We start from the raw sequence: 14,871 nt of genomic DNA, 5'->3' as shown, positions 1-14,871 counted from the left end.
GCATCTGACATTTTTCTTTGGTTGTTGAACAAATTGCTGTACTTAAGTGTCACCAGGGCATAAAAGAATATTGATTTTTCTAGCTACTTTCCCACAGAACCCGGGTCTGTAAAGAGCTGATATTGTTGCGGTTTGCCTGAGATTTCCTATTTTAGCCAATGAGCTCCTTCAGTCTGGACTCTTAGACACTGCTGTGACAATTGCCCTTTTGCCTGAGCACTCAGTTTGGGCTGATGTTTACAATTTCTGGGTTGTGCCTTTTTTCCATTTTGTTCTAATGCTTTTCACAGAGCTCATAGGATGGTTCAAGCTTTGTAGCTGATCTTTTTATAACCTTTTCCAATGTTTCCATAGTTTCCTATGTAGGGCCTTGGACATCTCTCATATTTGGATAGAAAAAAAGCAAGAACTTACCAATTATGTCATCCCTAGTGAGTACCGATCCAGAAGAGGGGCACAGTAGACGTGCCCCGGTCCCCTGTTTGAGTACTGCCCAGCATCCCTGCCTCTGTGCCTCCACTGAAACCAGCTCTGACATCTCCTCAGCCAGCACATTCACTCTTTCCATAACACTGCACAGCACAACATGCATATTATTCACATTAGATTGACAGGAAATATAGATTAAAACCAATGAAAGGAGAGTCTGAGCTCTTGGGTAGAAAGCGTGAAGACTAATTCAGATTATTTTGAAGAAATAATTAGTATACTAATAATAATAATAATAATAATAATAATAATAATAATAATAATAATAAACATGTTCATTTGTAAATATTATTCGCATTGTCACTGAATATTTAAGAATGTCTAAAAATGACAAAATAAATGTTAAAATAGGTAAAAAAAATGTTTTATTGATGGATACATCATTGTGCAATATCTTTAAAGCACATAACTGACAAATTGTCCCAAAAACATAATTATAATGTTTCGGGCTTTAAAAGATATTCCTTTGTCTCAATTCTGAAATGAAGAATATATAAAATATATAAAATAATAATCAGTAAGAATGTTTGATGTGGTAATGTTGTACAAGTGATCCAGTACTCTCAATCAAATCTGATTCCTATAATTATGCCATTCGGTGTTTCTGAAAAATAATGCTATTATTTTAGATTTATTCCAACATCATACATCCATATCCTGGATTATTGGGTCATTCCTGAAAATGAACCTGGTCTCATCTCTTCTTACATTTCCTTCTCTCTTTCCAAACCGTTATGCAAAAACAGATCAATACTGTATCAAGGTTGCTATGAAATGGAAAATCTATCAGACTTATTTAAAAGAGGAAACGTGTTCCAATACTCATATTTTACTTTCTGTTTTGCTGACAGTATGTGCATGTTCTATTTAAACATTGAAGTAAAATTTATGGGTTTTTTTTTTGTATTTTTTTGTATGTTTGCTTCATAACTTTAAGGCTTTTTGAACACTTCAGTTCAAAGTTCCTGCTTCGAGCCAAATACGTCTTTGACTATTTACCTAATAGTTTCTTCCCCAGTGTCCAGGATATTTCTCTATGAAAGATAGTTTTATAGCGTTAGGCAAACCAAACAAAGTTTATGTATTTCTAAAAAAAAAAAAAAAAAAATGCTGAATGGCATGTAAAGAAAATTAATAGTTTTTGAAATGGTACTTGGTGGATTTTTGGTTAGAAAAAACATCATAACATAAATATGATCATGAGTCACTAAGAATCATTAATTAAGAGGGTCACCTATTTAAAATCTGCCTTGGGTGATTTTGCAGCAGCTCACAGACATCTTTTCTCCTACCACCTTTAGAAGTTTGGAAGCCTAGATTAATTTTATATAACTTGACTTTTTTTTTTTTTTTTTTTTTTTTGTGTGTGTGTGTGTGTGTGTGTGTGTGCATACATGCGCCACAAGTCACAGCACTGCATCATGACAGCACTCAACTACCTGTCAGGCTTATAAAGCCTTCTGTAATCAGATTCAGCTGTGGTCAATCAGTCTGCTCAATCCTGCCAGTTAACAGGAAAATTAAAAAGTTACCTTGAGTGGTTTGTGTTGGTTTAAATTTTATTGTTTAATTTGGAAAGTCTAGGAATCCAGCTACCTTGAAAGAAATGTTCATATCCTCTGGGAGCTCATTAGTGACTCAAGAATGTGGCTTTTGATTGGCTTAAAATCATTATTTGACAAACTTACTGCAAAATCCTAAATGTATTAGACTATCAAGAATGAATAATAGTTTACCCTACATTTGCCCATGCATATAGTATCTACTGTATAACCTGACATTAGGTTATATAAAGAATTACTCCAAACTACATTCAGGAAACAGATTTGCTAGTATGATTTCTTTTCCTAGGACAAAAGTTGGAATATAAAACAGTTCCTCATTAGTATTTCAAGAGGCAGTTGAAACAATTAAACCTAGAATTTTTACTGTGCGATGCGCTTGGTGTCCATGATCGCCTGGGTACACTCTGGAGATATTGCTTTTTCCTTTCAGTGTCATTTTAAATAATTTACTTCACATTACTTTCAGTATTTTGGAACTACTGTAATTCTCATTTTCTGTCATTCGTCTTCAGATCATTCCAGGTGGTTAATCTGCTTAATAATATTTCGAAAGGGAAACACATGAGTCAAATATTTTCCACTTCTATTTCTGAAATATTCCTATTGTTTTCCTGTTTTGTCCCCATTTTGTACAGCTTCTTATAGGCTTTAATTTAGTTTTAGTTTTGTGAGTGTCAATGAAAACCAATCAATCTTTACGTAATTGGTATTCATCACTAAATGCATATGAGTATAAAATAAATCAGCATTACCTTCACTTTTTTTTAGCTTGTACCATAAAAACATACACAATACACATCCATTCATCCATCTAGGAACCTCTGTAGTCCAACTTGGGAACATAGAGGCCAAAAGTGACCATTGTACTGTATTTATTCCAATTTGTATGACCGTGGTAGGACAAGCAGTACACAACTGTTCTAAAAATTGATTAGGGCTTGATAAGTGCATGTGCACATAAAACCTACCATTGTTTGATGTATTTGTTCCAGAGAGAGGCCCGGTTGTCAGAAACCAACATTAGCAACCGAAAGCATTCCCTGAGGAGTGCTGAGAAAGACTTGTGCATGGTATGTTGGCATTGAGACTCATTCCGTAGTATCTGTAGTTGGCTGTCAAGCAGCAGGGAAATCTGAGAGCCCAGAACTTTCCTGCGTGTTATCTCTTGCTCCACTTTCCTCTCCAAACTCTCCAGCTTGCCCCTTACCACCACTGTCCCCTGGCCAGGTTGAAGCCCCTGCACCTTTTCCAGTACCCCTTGATAGAGCTGCTTCACCTGTGGACAATGATTTTTCTTTATTTAAGAAAGATTTTTTTTTTCTTTTGAATTATTGCAGCTTGCTCCAGTGAAGTATGTTATTGGTGGTTCGCTAACTCCACACAAAGGCACCATTTCAGCTACAGAATCATTTAACATGTGTCCATTTTAAGTTATTTCAGAAGAAAGTCACTGGACGTTTGGAGCAAACCATGGAAAATTCACCTCTTCTCTCAGCTGTCCAAGACGACTCGTAACGGACACGCTGTGCTTAAGCAAGATGTCATAGAAGGTGCTGGAACTAAAAGCCTCCAAGTTCACCTGCTCCTCATAGTCCCAGAACTCATCTGATGATATAGCTATAGCTATGACAAAAATGAGAACACTGAGTAAGATATCTATCTCAAGATGAAGCTAATCCAATGTTCTAGACCAACATTTTAGAAATCCTCCCACATTTCAGTTCTAAGCAACATACAATACTTCTCTTAAAGATTTTCTCCTGGGATAGGCTCCATGTAGATGCACAGGATAAGCAGTATAGACGCAGAGTGAGTGAGTGCATGATTATTCATGTCAGGGATGTCAAAGTTGCATGCAGTGTTGAGAAGCAACAAGATAGACAGATAATTACAGTTATTTGATGCTCTTCTGGTGGTGGAATCCTGTATATGATGTCTGTGGATAACTACTTACTGTATAACTGGATTGGTCTTTCTAATGTGTGCTTAATTAGTATGAAGTTTAACACAATAATCTTAAATAGGACAATCAAACTCATATAAACTTTGGCAAGTGAACTGATGCTGATACCTCTCAGCACTGGATCCTCATTCATCCCAACTTGTAGGTTTCGGTGCATCTTTTTTAGTGCTATGACCCTGGAACCTTTTGATGAATAATCATCCATGTTGTACTTCAGATGTAGATCTCGATACCTGGCCTGAGAAGGCAGCTTCTCTGGCCAACCATGCTCCCTAAACAAGACCTGTGTGTTCGAAAGGTACCTCAATGGCGCTCAACCTTTTTAACCAAGAGTTTAGTGATAAATAATTATATTGGTTCTTATATGAGTTATACAAGACTGACCAGTACTGCAAGACACAAGCAGAGCACAACCGTAGCTCCAGCCAAGAGACCCCCAATCACCCACCAGTCAGGTCGCAGCAGTAGCTGGCGCTGGGGAGTTATGCCCATCCGAATCATGTGATGTGGATCAGTAGCAAAGAATGGTCCGATGTCATAACAGTCTCCTCCAGCGGGTAAAACCCTTACATACTGTAGTAGAACAAGAAGTTCCTGTCAACATCTTAAGGACAGCAAGGGAATATTTTGAATGGAGTTAAAGGTAGGTTAAAAAAAAAAAGGACAGTACCACACGCTTGTGTTGATTGCTGCTCAGTTTGAGAACATACACACCAGGCTCACTGAAGCTAACAGAAAAGAAGGAGTTTGCAGATCTTCCCATTGCTAGCTCCTGTTCGAATGCTCTAAAGACTCCCCAGTCAAACGCAGCATTAGTGTTGAATAAATTATCCCTGTAAACAACAAGACAACTCTTTAGTTCAAGTTGTTGAGAGAGCAAATGCTTAAATCGTGCAAATGAAGTACACTTACACATCATACTGTGGATAGTGTTGCCTGGTCACAGTGAATAAAAGAACATCCTCTAGATGCAAGCATGCAATTGGGTTCATCACTTGAGTGGCCTCTCTCTTCCTGGCTTCTCTTGAAGCAGAACCCATGGGCCAATAGGATTCTGCATCCATGTGCGTATGGTTTTCTGGTAAAAGAATTGGTTTTAAAACTACCTGCTATTGTCACTCATGATGAACTAACTGCCTTTAAGTAACACCTTACCCATGCTGTGTCTGTCTGAGATCTCAGACAAACTGTCCTTCACTTGATCACCTTCCAAAATCGACATCCGCACTCCTGCTGGGATAGTGTGGAGGAACCCATAGAAGCCACCTTCTGTAGCGAGGCAAACAGTGGGAGGCATTACAAAATTGGTTTTAAATTCTTTCAACATCCTGTCCTTGGCCGTGAGTACTCACCCTTTGCCTGTATTGTGTACACAGGCCTGGAGAACCCATGATGTCTCTCACACCTCAGCCTTCCTCTGGAGTCCCAATGTTTGAAGAGAGATAAAAGTGCATTTCCTGATGCACTTACCTGTGTCCCTCAAAGATATAGATTAAAGTGAAACTCTAGCCTTGTTTGCTTTATTAAGATAAACAGGGCTCCTAGGAAACCTACAGACCACACTGTTAAAGAAACTGTCTAATAATCCAATGTGGAGAAAACTTGCATTTTGGAAGACAGCATTATACCGTTATATGTTGATTATGGTTGAATATAAATAACTGCAATATTTACATTAAATTTAACAGATAATACCTTCTGAACTCTTTGATTTTTATTTTAAAAGAAAGCTCGACAAAAATATATGATATGAAATAAACATAACAGTAGCATAAGTTTTTTTCATTGACAAAAATGCATCAAACTTACTGGTTATGTCATGATCCATTAAATTACCCCTTCTTTTTTCATATTCCATAAAAACAACTAATATTATTAGAAAATATCAAAGACAGGTACAAAAAAAAAAAATTATAGCCATGATCGTGAGAATGCAAATCTCCAGTTAATAAACACATCTTTATGACAGTGATGCTTTTTGCTTGAAGAATACAGTTTCTATTTATTTATTTATTTATTTAAATATGCACTTTAAGTTAAACCCAATTATAAATATTTTATGGAAATGTTGAAGCACTATAATGTGCAGACATGGTTACTAACATTATGTTGAACTTGTAGTGTGGCAAGACTAAAGTTATGTTTATTAAGAGTACATACAATGTGTAATCATGTATAATAAGTCTCTCTAACATAGAAGCTTGAAAGGTATACTTGGGTCAATAACCTGTACCTGTCTATTTGCCTCAGTGTAAAGCAGCTGAAGGACAGCAGAACTGCATACCAGCTGCAACACCGGTCTCATTCTTTCTCCGCACCATCCTGAGCACTCACTTCTTCCTGAATCAGGCAAACTTTTGCAGACACACAGACCCAGAGAGGCATCGAAGCCTTCATACAGCTCTGGAGACGCACACACCTGAGGAGTTGGAGTGTGCAGGTTGTGACAATAGTTAATGTACTGTATATTACATTAACTATGATAATTGATACAAATTGTATTCACTGTCAACTGAATGCTGGTAATTGAAAAGCTTCTAGTTTATACTGTAAGTAACAAGAGATTCATGGAAAAAGAAAGAGTGTTTGGTTTCCCTTGTGGTTCATTGACTCACAGGTCAGTTTTGTTCAGACCACAAGATCGGAAGTGGCTAAAAAATCAATAAAAAATATTTTTTACCTTCAACTTTAGCACTTTGCCTTTAACATCTAGCACTAAAAGTTTAACAAGTATATATCGAAGTCTTTTCCATAATTATATTTTAAGACAAACATTTATGCTTATCATGCAATTCAAGCATTGAATTACCAGTCACTGATTCTAGTTCTGTTAAAGTATTACAGTGGTGTGAAAAACTATTTGCCCCCTTCCTGATTTCTTATTCTTTTGCATGTTTGTCACACAAAATGTTTCTGATCATCAAACACATTTAACTATTAGTCAAAGATAACACAAGTAAACACAAAATGCAGTTTTTAAATGATGATTTTTATTATTTAGGGAGAAAAAAAATCCAAACCTACATGGCCCTGTGTGAAAAAGTAATTGCCTGAACCTAATAACTGGTTGGGCCATCCTTAGCAGCAATAACTGCAATCAAGTGTTTGCGAAAACTTGTAACGAGTTTTTTACAGCACTCTGGAGGAATTTTGGCCCACTCATCTTTGCAGAATTGTTGTAATTCAGCTTTATTTGAGGGTTTTCTAGCATGAACCGCCTTTTTAAGGTCATGCCACAACATCTCAATAGGATTCAGGTCAGGACTTTGACTAGGCCACTCCAAAGTCTTCATTTTGTTTTTCTTCAACCATTCGGAGGTGGATTTGCTGGTGTGTTTTGGGTCATTGTCCTGCTGCAGCACCCAAGATCGCTTCAGCTTGAGTTGACGAACAGATGGCCAGACATTCTCCTTCAGGATTTTTTGGTAGACAGTAGAATTCATGGTTCCATTTATCACAGCAAGCCTTCCAGGTCCTGAAGCAGCAAAACAACCCCAGACCATCACACTACCACCACCATATTTTACTGTTGGTATGATGCTCTTTTTCTGAAATGCTGTGTTACTTTTACGCCAGATGTAACGGGACATGCACCTTCCAAAAACTTCAACTTTTGTTTCATCTGTCCACAAGGTATTTTCCCAAAAGTCTTGGCAATCATTGAGATGTTTTTTAGCAAAATTGAGACAAGCCTTAATGTTCTTTTTGTTTAAAAGTGGTTTGCGCCTTGGAAATCTGCCATGCAGGCCGTTTTTGCCCAGTCTCTTTCTTATGGTGGAGTCGTGAACACTGACCTTAATTGAGGCAAGTGAGGCCTGCAGTTCTTTAGATGTTGTCCTGGGGTTTTTTGTGGCCTCTCGGATGAGTTGTCTCTGTGCTCTTGGGGTAATTTTGGTCGGCCGGCCACTCCTGGGAAGGTTCACCACTGTTCCATGTTTTTGCCATTCGTGGATAATGGCTCTCACTGTGGTTCGCTGGAGTCCCAAAGCTTTAGAAATGGCTTTAAAACCTTTACCAGACTGATAGATCTCAATTAGTTTTGTTCTCATTTGTTCCTGAATTTCTTTGGATCTTGGCATGTCTAGCTTTTGAGGTGCTTTTGGTCTACTTCTCTGTGTCAGGTAGCTCCTATTTAACTGATTTCTTGATTGAAACAGGTGTGGCAGTAATCAGGCCTGGGGGTGACTACAGAAATTGAACTCAGGTGTGATAAACCCCAGTTAAGTTATTTTTTAACAAGGGGGGCAATTACTTTTTCACACAGGGCCATGTAGGTTTGGATTTTCTTTCTTCCTAAATAATAAAAAACATCATTTAAAAACAGCATTTTGTGTTTACTTGTGTTATCTTTGACTAATAGTTGAATGTGTTTGATGATCAGAAACATTTTGTGTGACAAACATGCAAAAGAATAAGAAATCAGGGAGGGGGCAAATAGTTTTTCACACCACTGTATATTTATATAGTTTAGGATGGTATCTACCATAATTTCACAGACTGATGCAAAGCAATCAGTAAAATAAGTAAATATCAATATAACGACCGAGCACAAGGAAATGAATTAATTTGCCCGGTTGAACAAAAAGTTAATTTAGCAATGCATTAGTATGGGTGCAGTGTGTTATCATTCTGAAATCATATTGCCATTATCACCACAATGCATTTCCATTTTGATGCAGGAGACGAAATAGACTGTGATCTCCAGTGCTGCAAGCTACCAACAATATGTAGAGAAGCGCGATAAAATGTATACACACTTCAGCATGAAAATATACGCCTCTATATTGACGGTCACATGATAGCATCAACGATGGTGTGAAAACTGTAGAATATCTTAAGAGGAAACATGCTACACATTGCTGCCATAATTCAATTAGAGTTTTTAAAACGAGCATAGATAACAAATATTGAAGTGTGGATACATTTTTGTGGACCCCTCTGTATGGCGAAGTTCACAGAGATATGAAGATGATAGCACTGTTTGACTGTACAAAGTGAAGCCACACATGCCGACCTCATAAGAACAAAGGTGTTTCCACTGCCTGTGATCCAGACACCGGCCATACTGATCTCGTGTTTTTCCATCTTTGCATATCTCGTATATCTTTAGCTCACAGGCATCCCCTTTTTGGGTAGATTGGTACCCCAGAGCGCAGTGACACTGCCCATCGCTGGCCTGCATGAAGGAAAAAACATAAATAAGTAGATCATATGTTAAAAACCCCATTCTTTTGTACAGGCTTGAGCGATGGTGAATTGTCTACTGAGCTTGGTTTTCATGTGGTTGAATCTGACTTTCAAGCGTTTCATAGTGAAGGGTAGACAGACAGAAAGTGTAACCTAATCGCCACTAGTGGGAAACATGAGTGGCTGTTCTTGCCGGAGACTACAGATTGCATAACTGGATACTGCTGGTCTGTCTGCATACAGTTACAGACATATTGAAACAAACTAACAAAAAAAGCAGGTATATGGGCTCACCTGGAAGACTTGGCCGTCTACTTGGCATGCACATTTTTCCTGCCCAGGTAGAGGCTGTTGTGCTCTGGATCCACAGGGCAGACAGGCAGACAGACCCTCAATGGGAGCATAGTGGTGTGGAGGGCAGCTGATACAGTCGTTGATGTGCTTGGCCCAAAAACTCGGCGTGAACATTCCTCTGGGACATGGCACTGCGGTTTCACTGCCTTCTAGACAGTAGTGACCTTTTTTTTCCAAGACACAAAAACATTCATACGTACCTTTTTCTTTCCTTAAGGGCACTAGTCGTATTCTTTAAAGAAGTTTAAAATGACAATACGAGCAGACAACAGGTACAAAATACTTTTGGTCTCACAAGGTATTCCTATATTCCCATCCCTAACGGCAAGAACACCAGGCACCTTACCTGGCTGACAAGGAGGCTGACGATGATGTACTTTTATGGCGCTCAGTCCGAAAGCAATCCTTATTGCAAGGCTAGACAGGAAAAAAAGAAGGACTTGCCAGCAACAGTACCTAGTTTCATGCATCATCTTGCAGTGTTGAGTACCATGCTCTGAGATGGTTCTCAGGGAAACAGGAAGCACTTTCTCTCCCAGGCTGAATGATTCATGAGGAGTTAGGTGTCACACATGCCATTGGGCAAAGACAGAGGCTACCCAATGCGGCCAGGTCATATTGCAGCCTTTTTGAAACTGATTACTGATTTGAGCTGAGCTTTACCTGTCTCTCATCACCTGGTTGTGTCTGTAAAAGCTGTAACTTTTATTAACAGTGCATTTTAAAGTGAATGAAAATTGCAGTCCATTTTTCATCTTCCTTGCCTTAATTTCTTTTAGTAATGACAAACCAGTTTAAACTAACAGGAATGATTGACTAGTGTTTACTTTCCTAAAAACAATCATGCCTTGCCTGTTCAGTTGCAAAGCTTCTGCTGATTTCTGGGTTAAAGTTGAGTTCCCTGAGAGCACAGTGAGGGGGCGTCCAAATAAAATCAGATATTTCGTGTAGAGCTGATTGGCATTTACAGAAAACTTCAAGCACTGTACGGTGATGAGACTCTAAGTTGCAGTAAAATATTTGATTGGTGCAAATGTTTTGAAGAAGGCAGTACTTCCTTGGTCACTGTGGTGTAGTGGTTAGCACTGTCGTGTTGCACCTCCAGGGTCAGAGTTCGATTCCCGGCTCTGTGTGCATAGAGTTTGCATGTTCTCCCTGAGCTTGGTGGGTTTCCTCTGGGTACTCTGGTTTCCTCCCACAGTCCAAAGACACGTAGGTTAGGTTGATTGGCGTACCCAAATTGCTCGTAGTGTGTGAGTGTATGTGGGTGCCCTGCAATGGATTGGCACCCTGTCCAGGGTGTACCGCACTTTGTGCCCTAAGCCTCCTGGGATAGGATCCTGGCCTCCTCACTACAGGATAAAGCGGTATAGACGATGAATGAGTGAGTGAGTAAGTGAGTACTTTCTTGAATCACAGTCCTAGCCGAGGGGGCTCAGAGTCCACCAGAGTCGTGCAAAATGAACATTCAGCTAGTAGAATTGTGGAACTTTGGAACAGATGCACCTGTCTGTAAGAACTGAGCACACAATCATTCACAAACACGGCTTGCACCTTGCAGGAACTCAGCTGGGAGATATTGTCAAATTAACTTCCACATGTTTGGGCCGTTAAAGGAGTTCCTGGGAGGCCAGCATTTCAGATGTGAAACAGGCGGTCCAATCATGGCTCCAGCGTACTGAGAAAACTTTCTAACCTAGAGAACCTTTCTTTCTAAATAGTTTTCAAGCAGTAGTAAAACACTGGGATGAGTGCATTAGTGTGTCACTGGACAGCTAGTTTTTACTTTCATTACTGTGTTCTTTTACTATGCACTTTGGATATATGAGGTTTCCACAGGAGCGATAAATGGATAATAATATTTGAAGTAGTTGGAAAAATATACTGTTTATACTATTGCAGGGGTAATAGTTTACTGACCTGGATGCACATTACTGTATATTATGTAATCTTTTAATGTAGTTTCCTTTGGCATATATGTAGAAACTATGACCTAAATTTCATCATAAACTAGACTGGCCTTTCACCTACTTGCAATACGTAACTTATTGAAAGCAAGCTTGCTGACCCTGTGAGACATAAATATCTACCTGGATCATCTCAAATGAGGTAATATTTTGCTGATAATAGTTAATTATTAGACACACTGTATAATGATAATACAATGTCTCCTTCTACTCCACAATTCTCTGTGAGGTTTATACATGCCATTCGTCATTAGACTGTTATATATAAATATTAGTCCACTGTAGTCCATTTAAATCAAATTTTTTGGTCACACAAAAAGTATAGTGACAATAATAATAAAATATATAAATATATACACACCACTGTATATTGGGTGGCATGGTGGTTTTAGCACTGTGGCCTCACACCTCCAGGATCGAGGGTTCCTGTGTGCCAGGAGGTTGCATGTTTTTCCCGTGCTTGGTTGGTTTCCTTCAGGTACTCCAGTTTCCTCTGACAGTAAAGACAGGTTAGACTAATTGGTGCAGATTAGTCTAAAATTGGTTTTGGCATGTGAATGAATCTTGTCCAGGGTGTACATCACCTTGTCCCTAAAATATCCTGGCATAGGCTCCAGGCAACCCTTTTCAGAATAAGCATTACAGAATAAATAGATGCCACTGTGTATGTGGTATAAAGTACAGATACTGTATGTACAGTTGCATTTAATGCAATACAATGCAAATAAATGCATAGTATATATCAGCAATATCATTGCGTATATATCATACGTTTAATCATAGGTACATCTTTTGGAATTTGCACTGGTGGACATCATGTACTTAAAAAATTAATTAATGTACAAATGTGACCATTTGGAGATTAATACCTTTAAACATTTAATACCATTACATACTGTAAACATTTCAAGGTAAAAGTCCAAAAGAAAGTAAGCATTATTTTTTTTTTGTTTGTTTAGTTGGTTTGGGTTTTTTTCCCCTTTTTGTCCAGAGATCACAAACTCAAGATCCAACTATGCCAAAAGGCAAAGCTGCAAAATTGGCTGTCCTCTGGGTGGGAGGGATCTCATGTTCTCTTTCCCGTCAGTATCAGCAACACTTGCCAATTGCAGGTGTTTGTAAGCTCATGTATGTGGAAGATGATAGACAGTCCTGCCTTGTGAGGCAGCATGAGCATCATTTCAAATATATGCATTTTGTTGGGTTCTTGTGTCTTGTTGCTTGTGTGCAACTGGGTGACTTGCTGTTGGGTGAGAATTGGTAGTTGACCATAAAAAAAAACTCAAGGTACAAAGTGATAATCTTGAAAGGGGTTCGACCCCAGGAAGGAAGTAAGAAAGGAACGGTTGTTAGATTGTGACATCATTTTCTGATTTTTTTTTTTAACAAAAATTAGGGCATGAAGCTACTGTCCCCTTATTATTAAAGTAACTTTTGCTCAGCAAGTTAAAACAAAACCTTACAATGATTAAATCAGAGCAGTGTAAAGTTTGCAGTGGTGGTTTGGGGAGCCATGTCATCTGCTTGCGTTGGTCTGCTGTGTTTTATCAAGTCCAAAGTCAGTGCCGCCATCTACAAGACAGTTTTAGAGCACTTTATGCTTCCCTCTGCTGAGTAGCTTTATGGAGATGTTTATTTTCATTTTTTAGCAGGACTTGGCACCTGCCCACATTGCCGAAAGTACAAATAGGTTTAAAGAGCATGGTATTCCTGTGCTTGGTGGGTTTCCTCTGGGTACTCTGGTTTCCTCCCACAGTCCAAAGATATGCAGATTAGGCTAATTGGCATTCCCAAATTGCCTGTAGTGTGTGAATGGGTGAGTGTGTGTATGTGTGTGTGTGCCCTGCGATGGATTGGCACACTGTCCAGGGTGTACCCTGCCCCGTGCCCTAAGCCTCCTGGGATAGGCTGCAGGTCCCCGCGACCCTAAATACAGGATAAAGCAGTATAGACGATGAGTGAGTGAGTAAGAGTGGTATCCTTGTGCATGATTTGCCAGCAAACTCGCCTAAAACCCATAGAGAATCTGTAGGGTATTGTGAAGAGGAATATGTGAGACACAATTTATATTTTCATTCTGGTAAAAAATTTGAAATATTTTGGATTTTTGTACAAATCTGTACCAGACTTGCACATGCATGTTATAAACAACATCAACTTTGATTGTGTTAAAAATACTTTTATGGACTTTGAATGTTCTCTCCATGCTTGGTGGGTTTCCTCTGCACACTCCGGTTTCCTCACATGTGGCCTACATTTTAGAGCACTTACTTCTACTGAGTAAAAAAAAGGTTAATTTGTACTTGTACTTGTACTGGAGTACATTTTAAACAAGTACCTGTACTTATACTTGAGTATTGAATTTCTGCCACCTTCCCAGCAATTATTTCTCATGCTCTAGCTTTTACAATTTTAAAGGAAATAGATGTGATAAACTGGTCCTTCAGTACATACAGGTCATCAGCTGACTTCATTTTAATGCCACATAACGTTGCTGCGCCTAGTCCTGACCAACTGAAGCATCCCCAGATCATAACACTTTTTTGGTTGTCCTGTCTTGTGAGTTGTCATCACATTGTTTATGTGGAAATGCTCCTACTGTCTCTAGTAAACAGTGCTGTGATTTCTTCTATCAGTTATTACCTTTATTAAGTGCTTAGGTGACCTCCATTTATGATTCTTAATAATGGTTAATTATTACACGTAGTGTTATGGTAATACAATAAAGGTTTAGCACAGTCCTTACATGTTTCTACTGTATATTGTGTTGGACCATACAATAACTGTTTTTAATACTTGATCATTTGACCCCTTTGAAATGATGTTTTGGGGGATGTTGGCAGTGCAGCATACTTCTCCAGAGAAACAAAGAAGATCTGGGTATGAAGCAAAACGAAAAAGAACATTTTGCCTGAATGGAACAAGAGCTATATTTTTCCATTAAAAAATGATGAGATTGTACAACTTATGTACTGCAAAAAACATTGTGAAAATTTTGCCAAAGCCAATCAATGACTTTGAATCAAGCAACATTAATCTTATCATGTATTTCCTCATTTCATTTTTCTTTTTACTACATTTTGATTATGGGACAGTCCACGTTCACTTTGACAAGTTTTAACATTTTTTTTTTTTTTTTTGGGGGGGTCAGGCTCAGGGATTAGACTGAGGCCCTAAAGATGCAAGCAGGCACAAACAGAAATAGCTTTTTTATTAAAGCTGCACATACATAAGCTACAACGGTGTTATCCCTTTACGGTCCGGTTCTCAACTGCTTACACACCAAATAGCCTTTTCTCAAAAAACAACTAGTCTAGCTTTGCCTCCTCAGGCCAGAAATACACAC

General features: G+C 38.6%; 1 protein-coding gene across 1 annotated transcript; it reads right to left on the bottom strand.

The window, feature by feature from the left end:
* Nucleotides 1-5,146: 5,146 nt before the first annotated feature.
* Nucleotides 5,147-13,197, bottom strand: LOC128532810 (uncharacterized). The gene is made up of 5 exons (XM_053506914.1): nt 13,188-13,197; nt 9,499-9,722; nt 9,032-9,193; nt 6,352-6,436; nt 5,147-5,286 (listed from the first exon to the last, which is right to left on the bottom strand). Exons 1-5 carry the CDS (start codon nt 13,195-13,197, stop codon nt 5,147-5,149), a joined length of 621 nt encoding a protein of 206 aa, XP_053362889.1.
* Nucleotides 13,198-14,871: the final 1,674 nt, after the last annotated feature.

The sequence above is a fragment of the Clarias gariepinus genome, chromosome 11, assembly GCF_024256425.1.
Source record: "Clarias gariepinus isolate MV-2021 ecotype Netherlands chromosome 11, CGAR_prim_01v2, whole genome shotgun sequence".
In the NCBI taxonomy this organism is placed as follows: domain Eukaryota; kingdom Metazoa; phylum Chordata; class Actinopteri; order Siluriformes; family Clariidae; genus Clarias; species Clarias gariepinus.
This window is presented reverse-complemented; position numbering and strand designations above follow the sequence as displayed.

What these genes read in the sequence shown, in the direction of transcription:
- LOC128532810 (XM_053506914.1), bottom strand. An exon ending in AACACCTTTGTTCTTATGAG is followed by an intron (nt 6,437 to 9,031) that starts GTCGGCATGTGT and finishes CCAACTCCTCAG; the next exon opens with GTGTGTGCGTCTCCAGAGCT. An exon ending in TTTGCCTGATTCAGGAAGAA is followed by an intron (nt 5,287 to 6,351) that starts GTGAGTGCTCAG and finishes GCCTCGCTACAG; the next exon opens with AAGGTGGCTTCTATGGGTTC.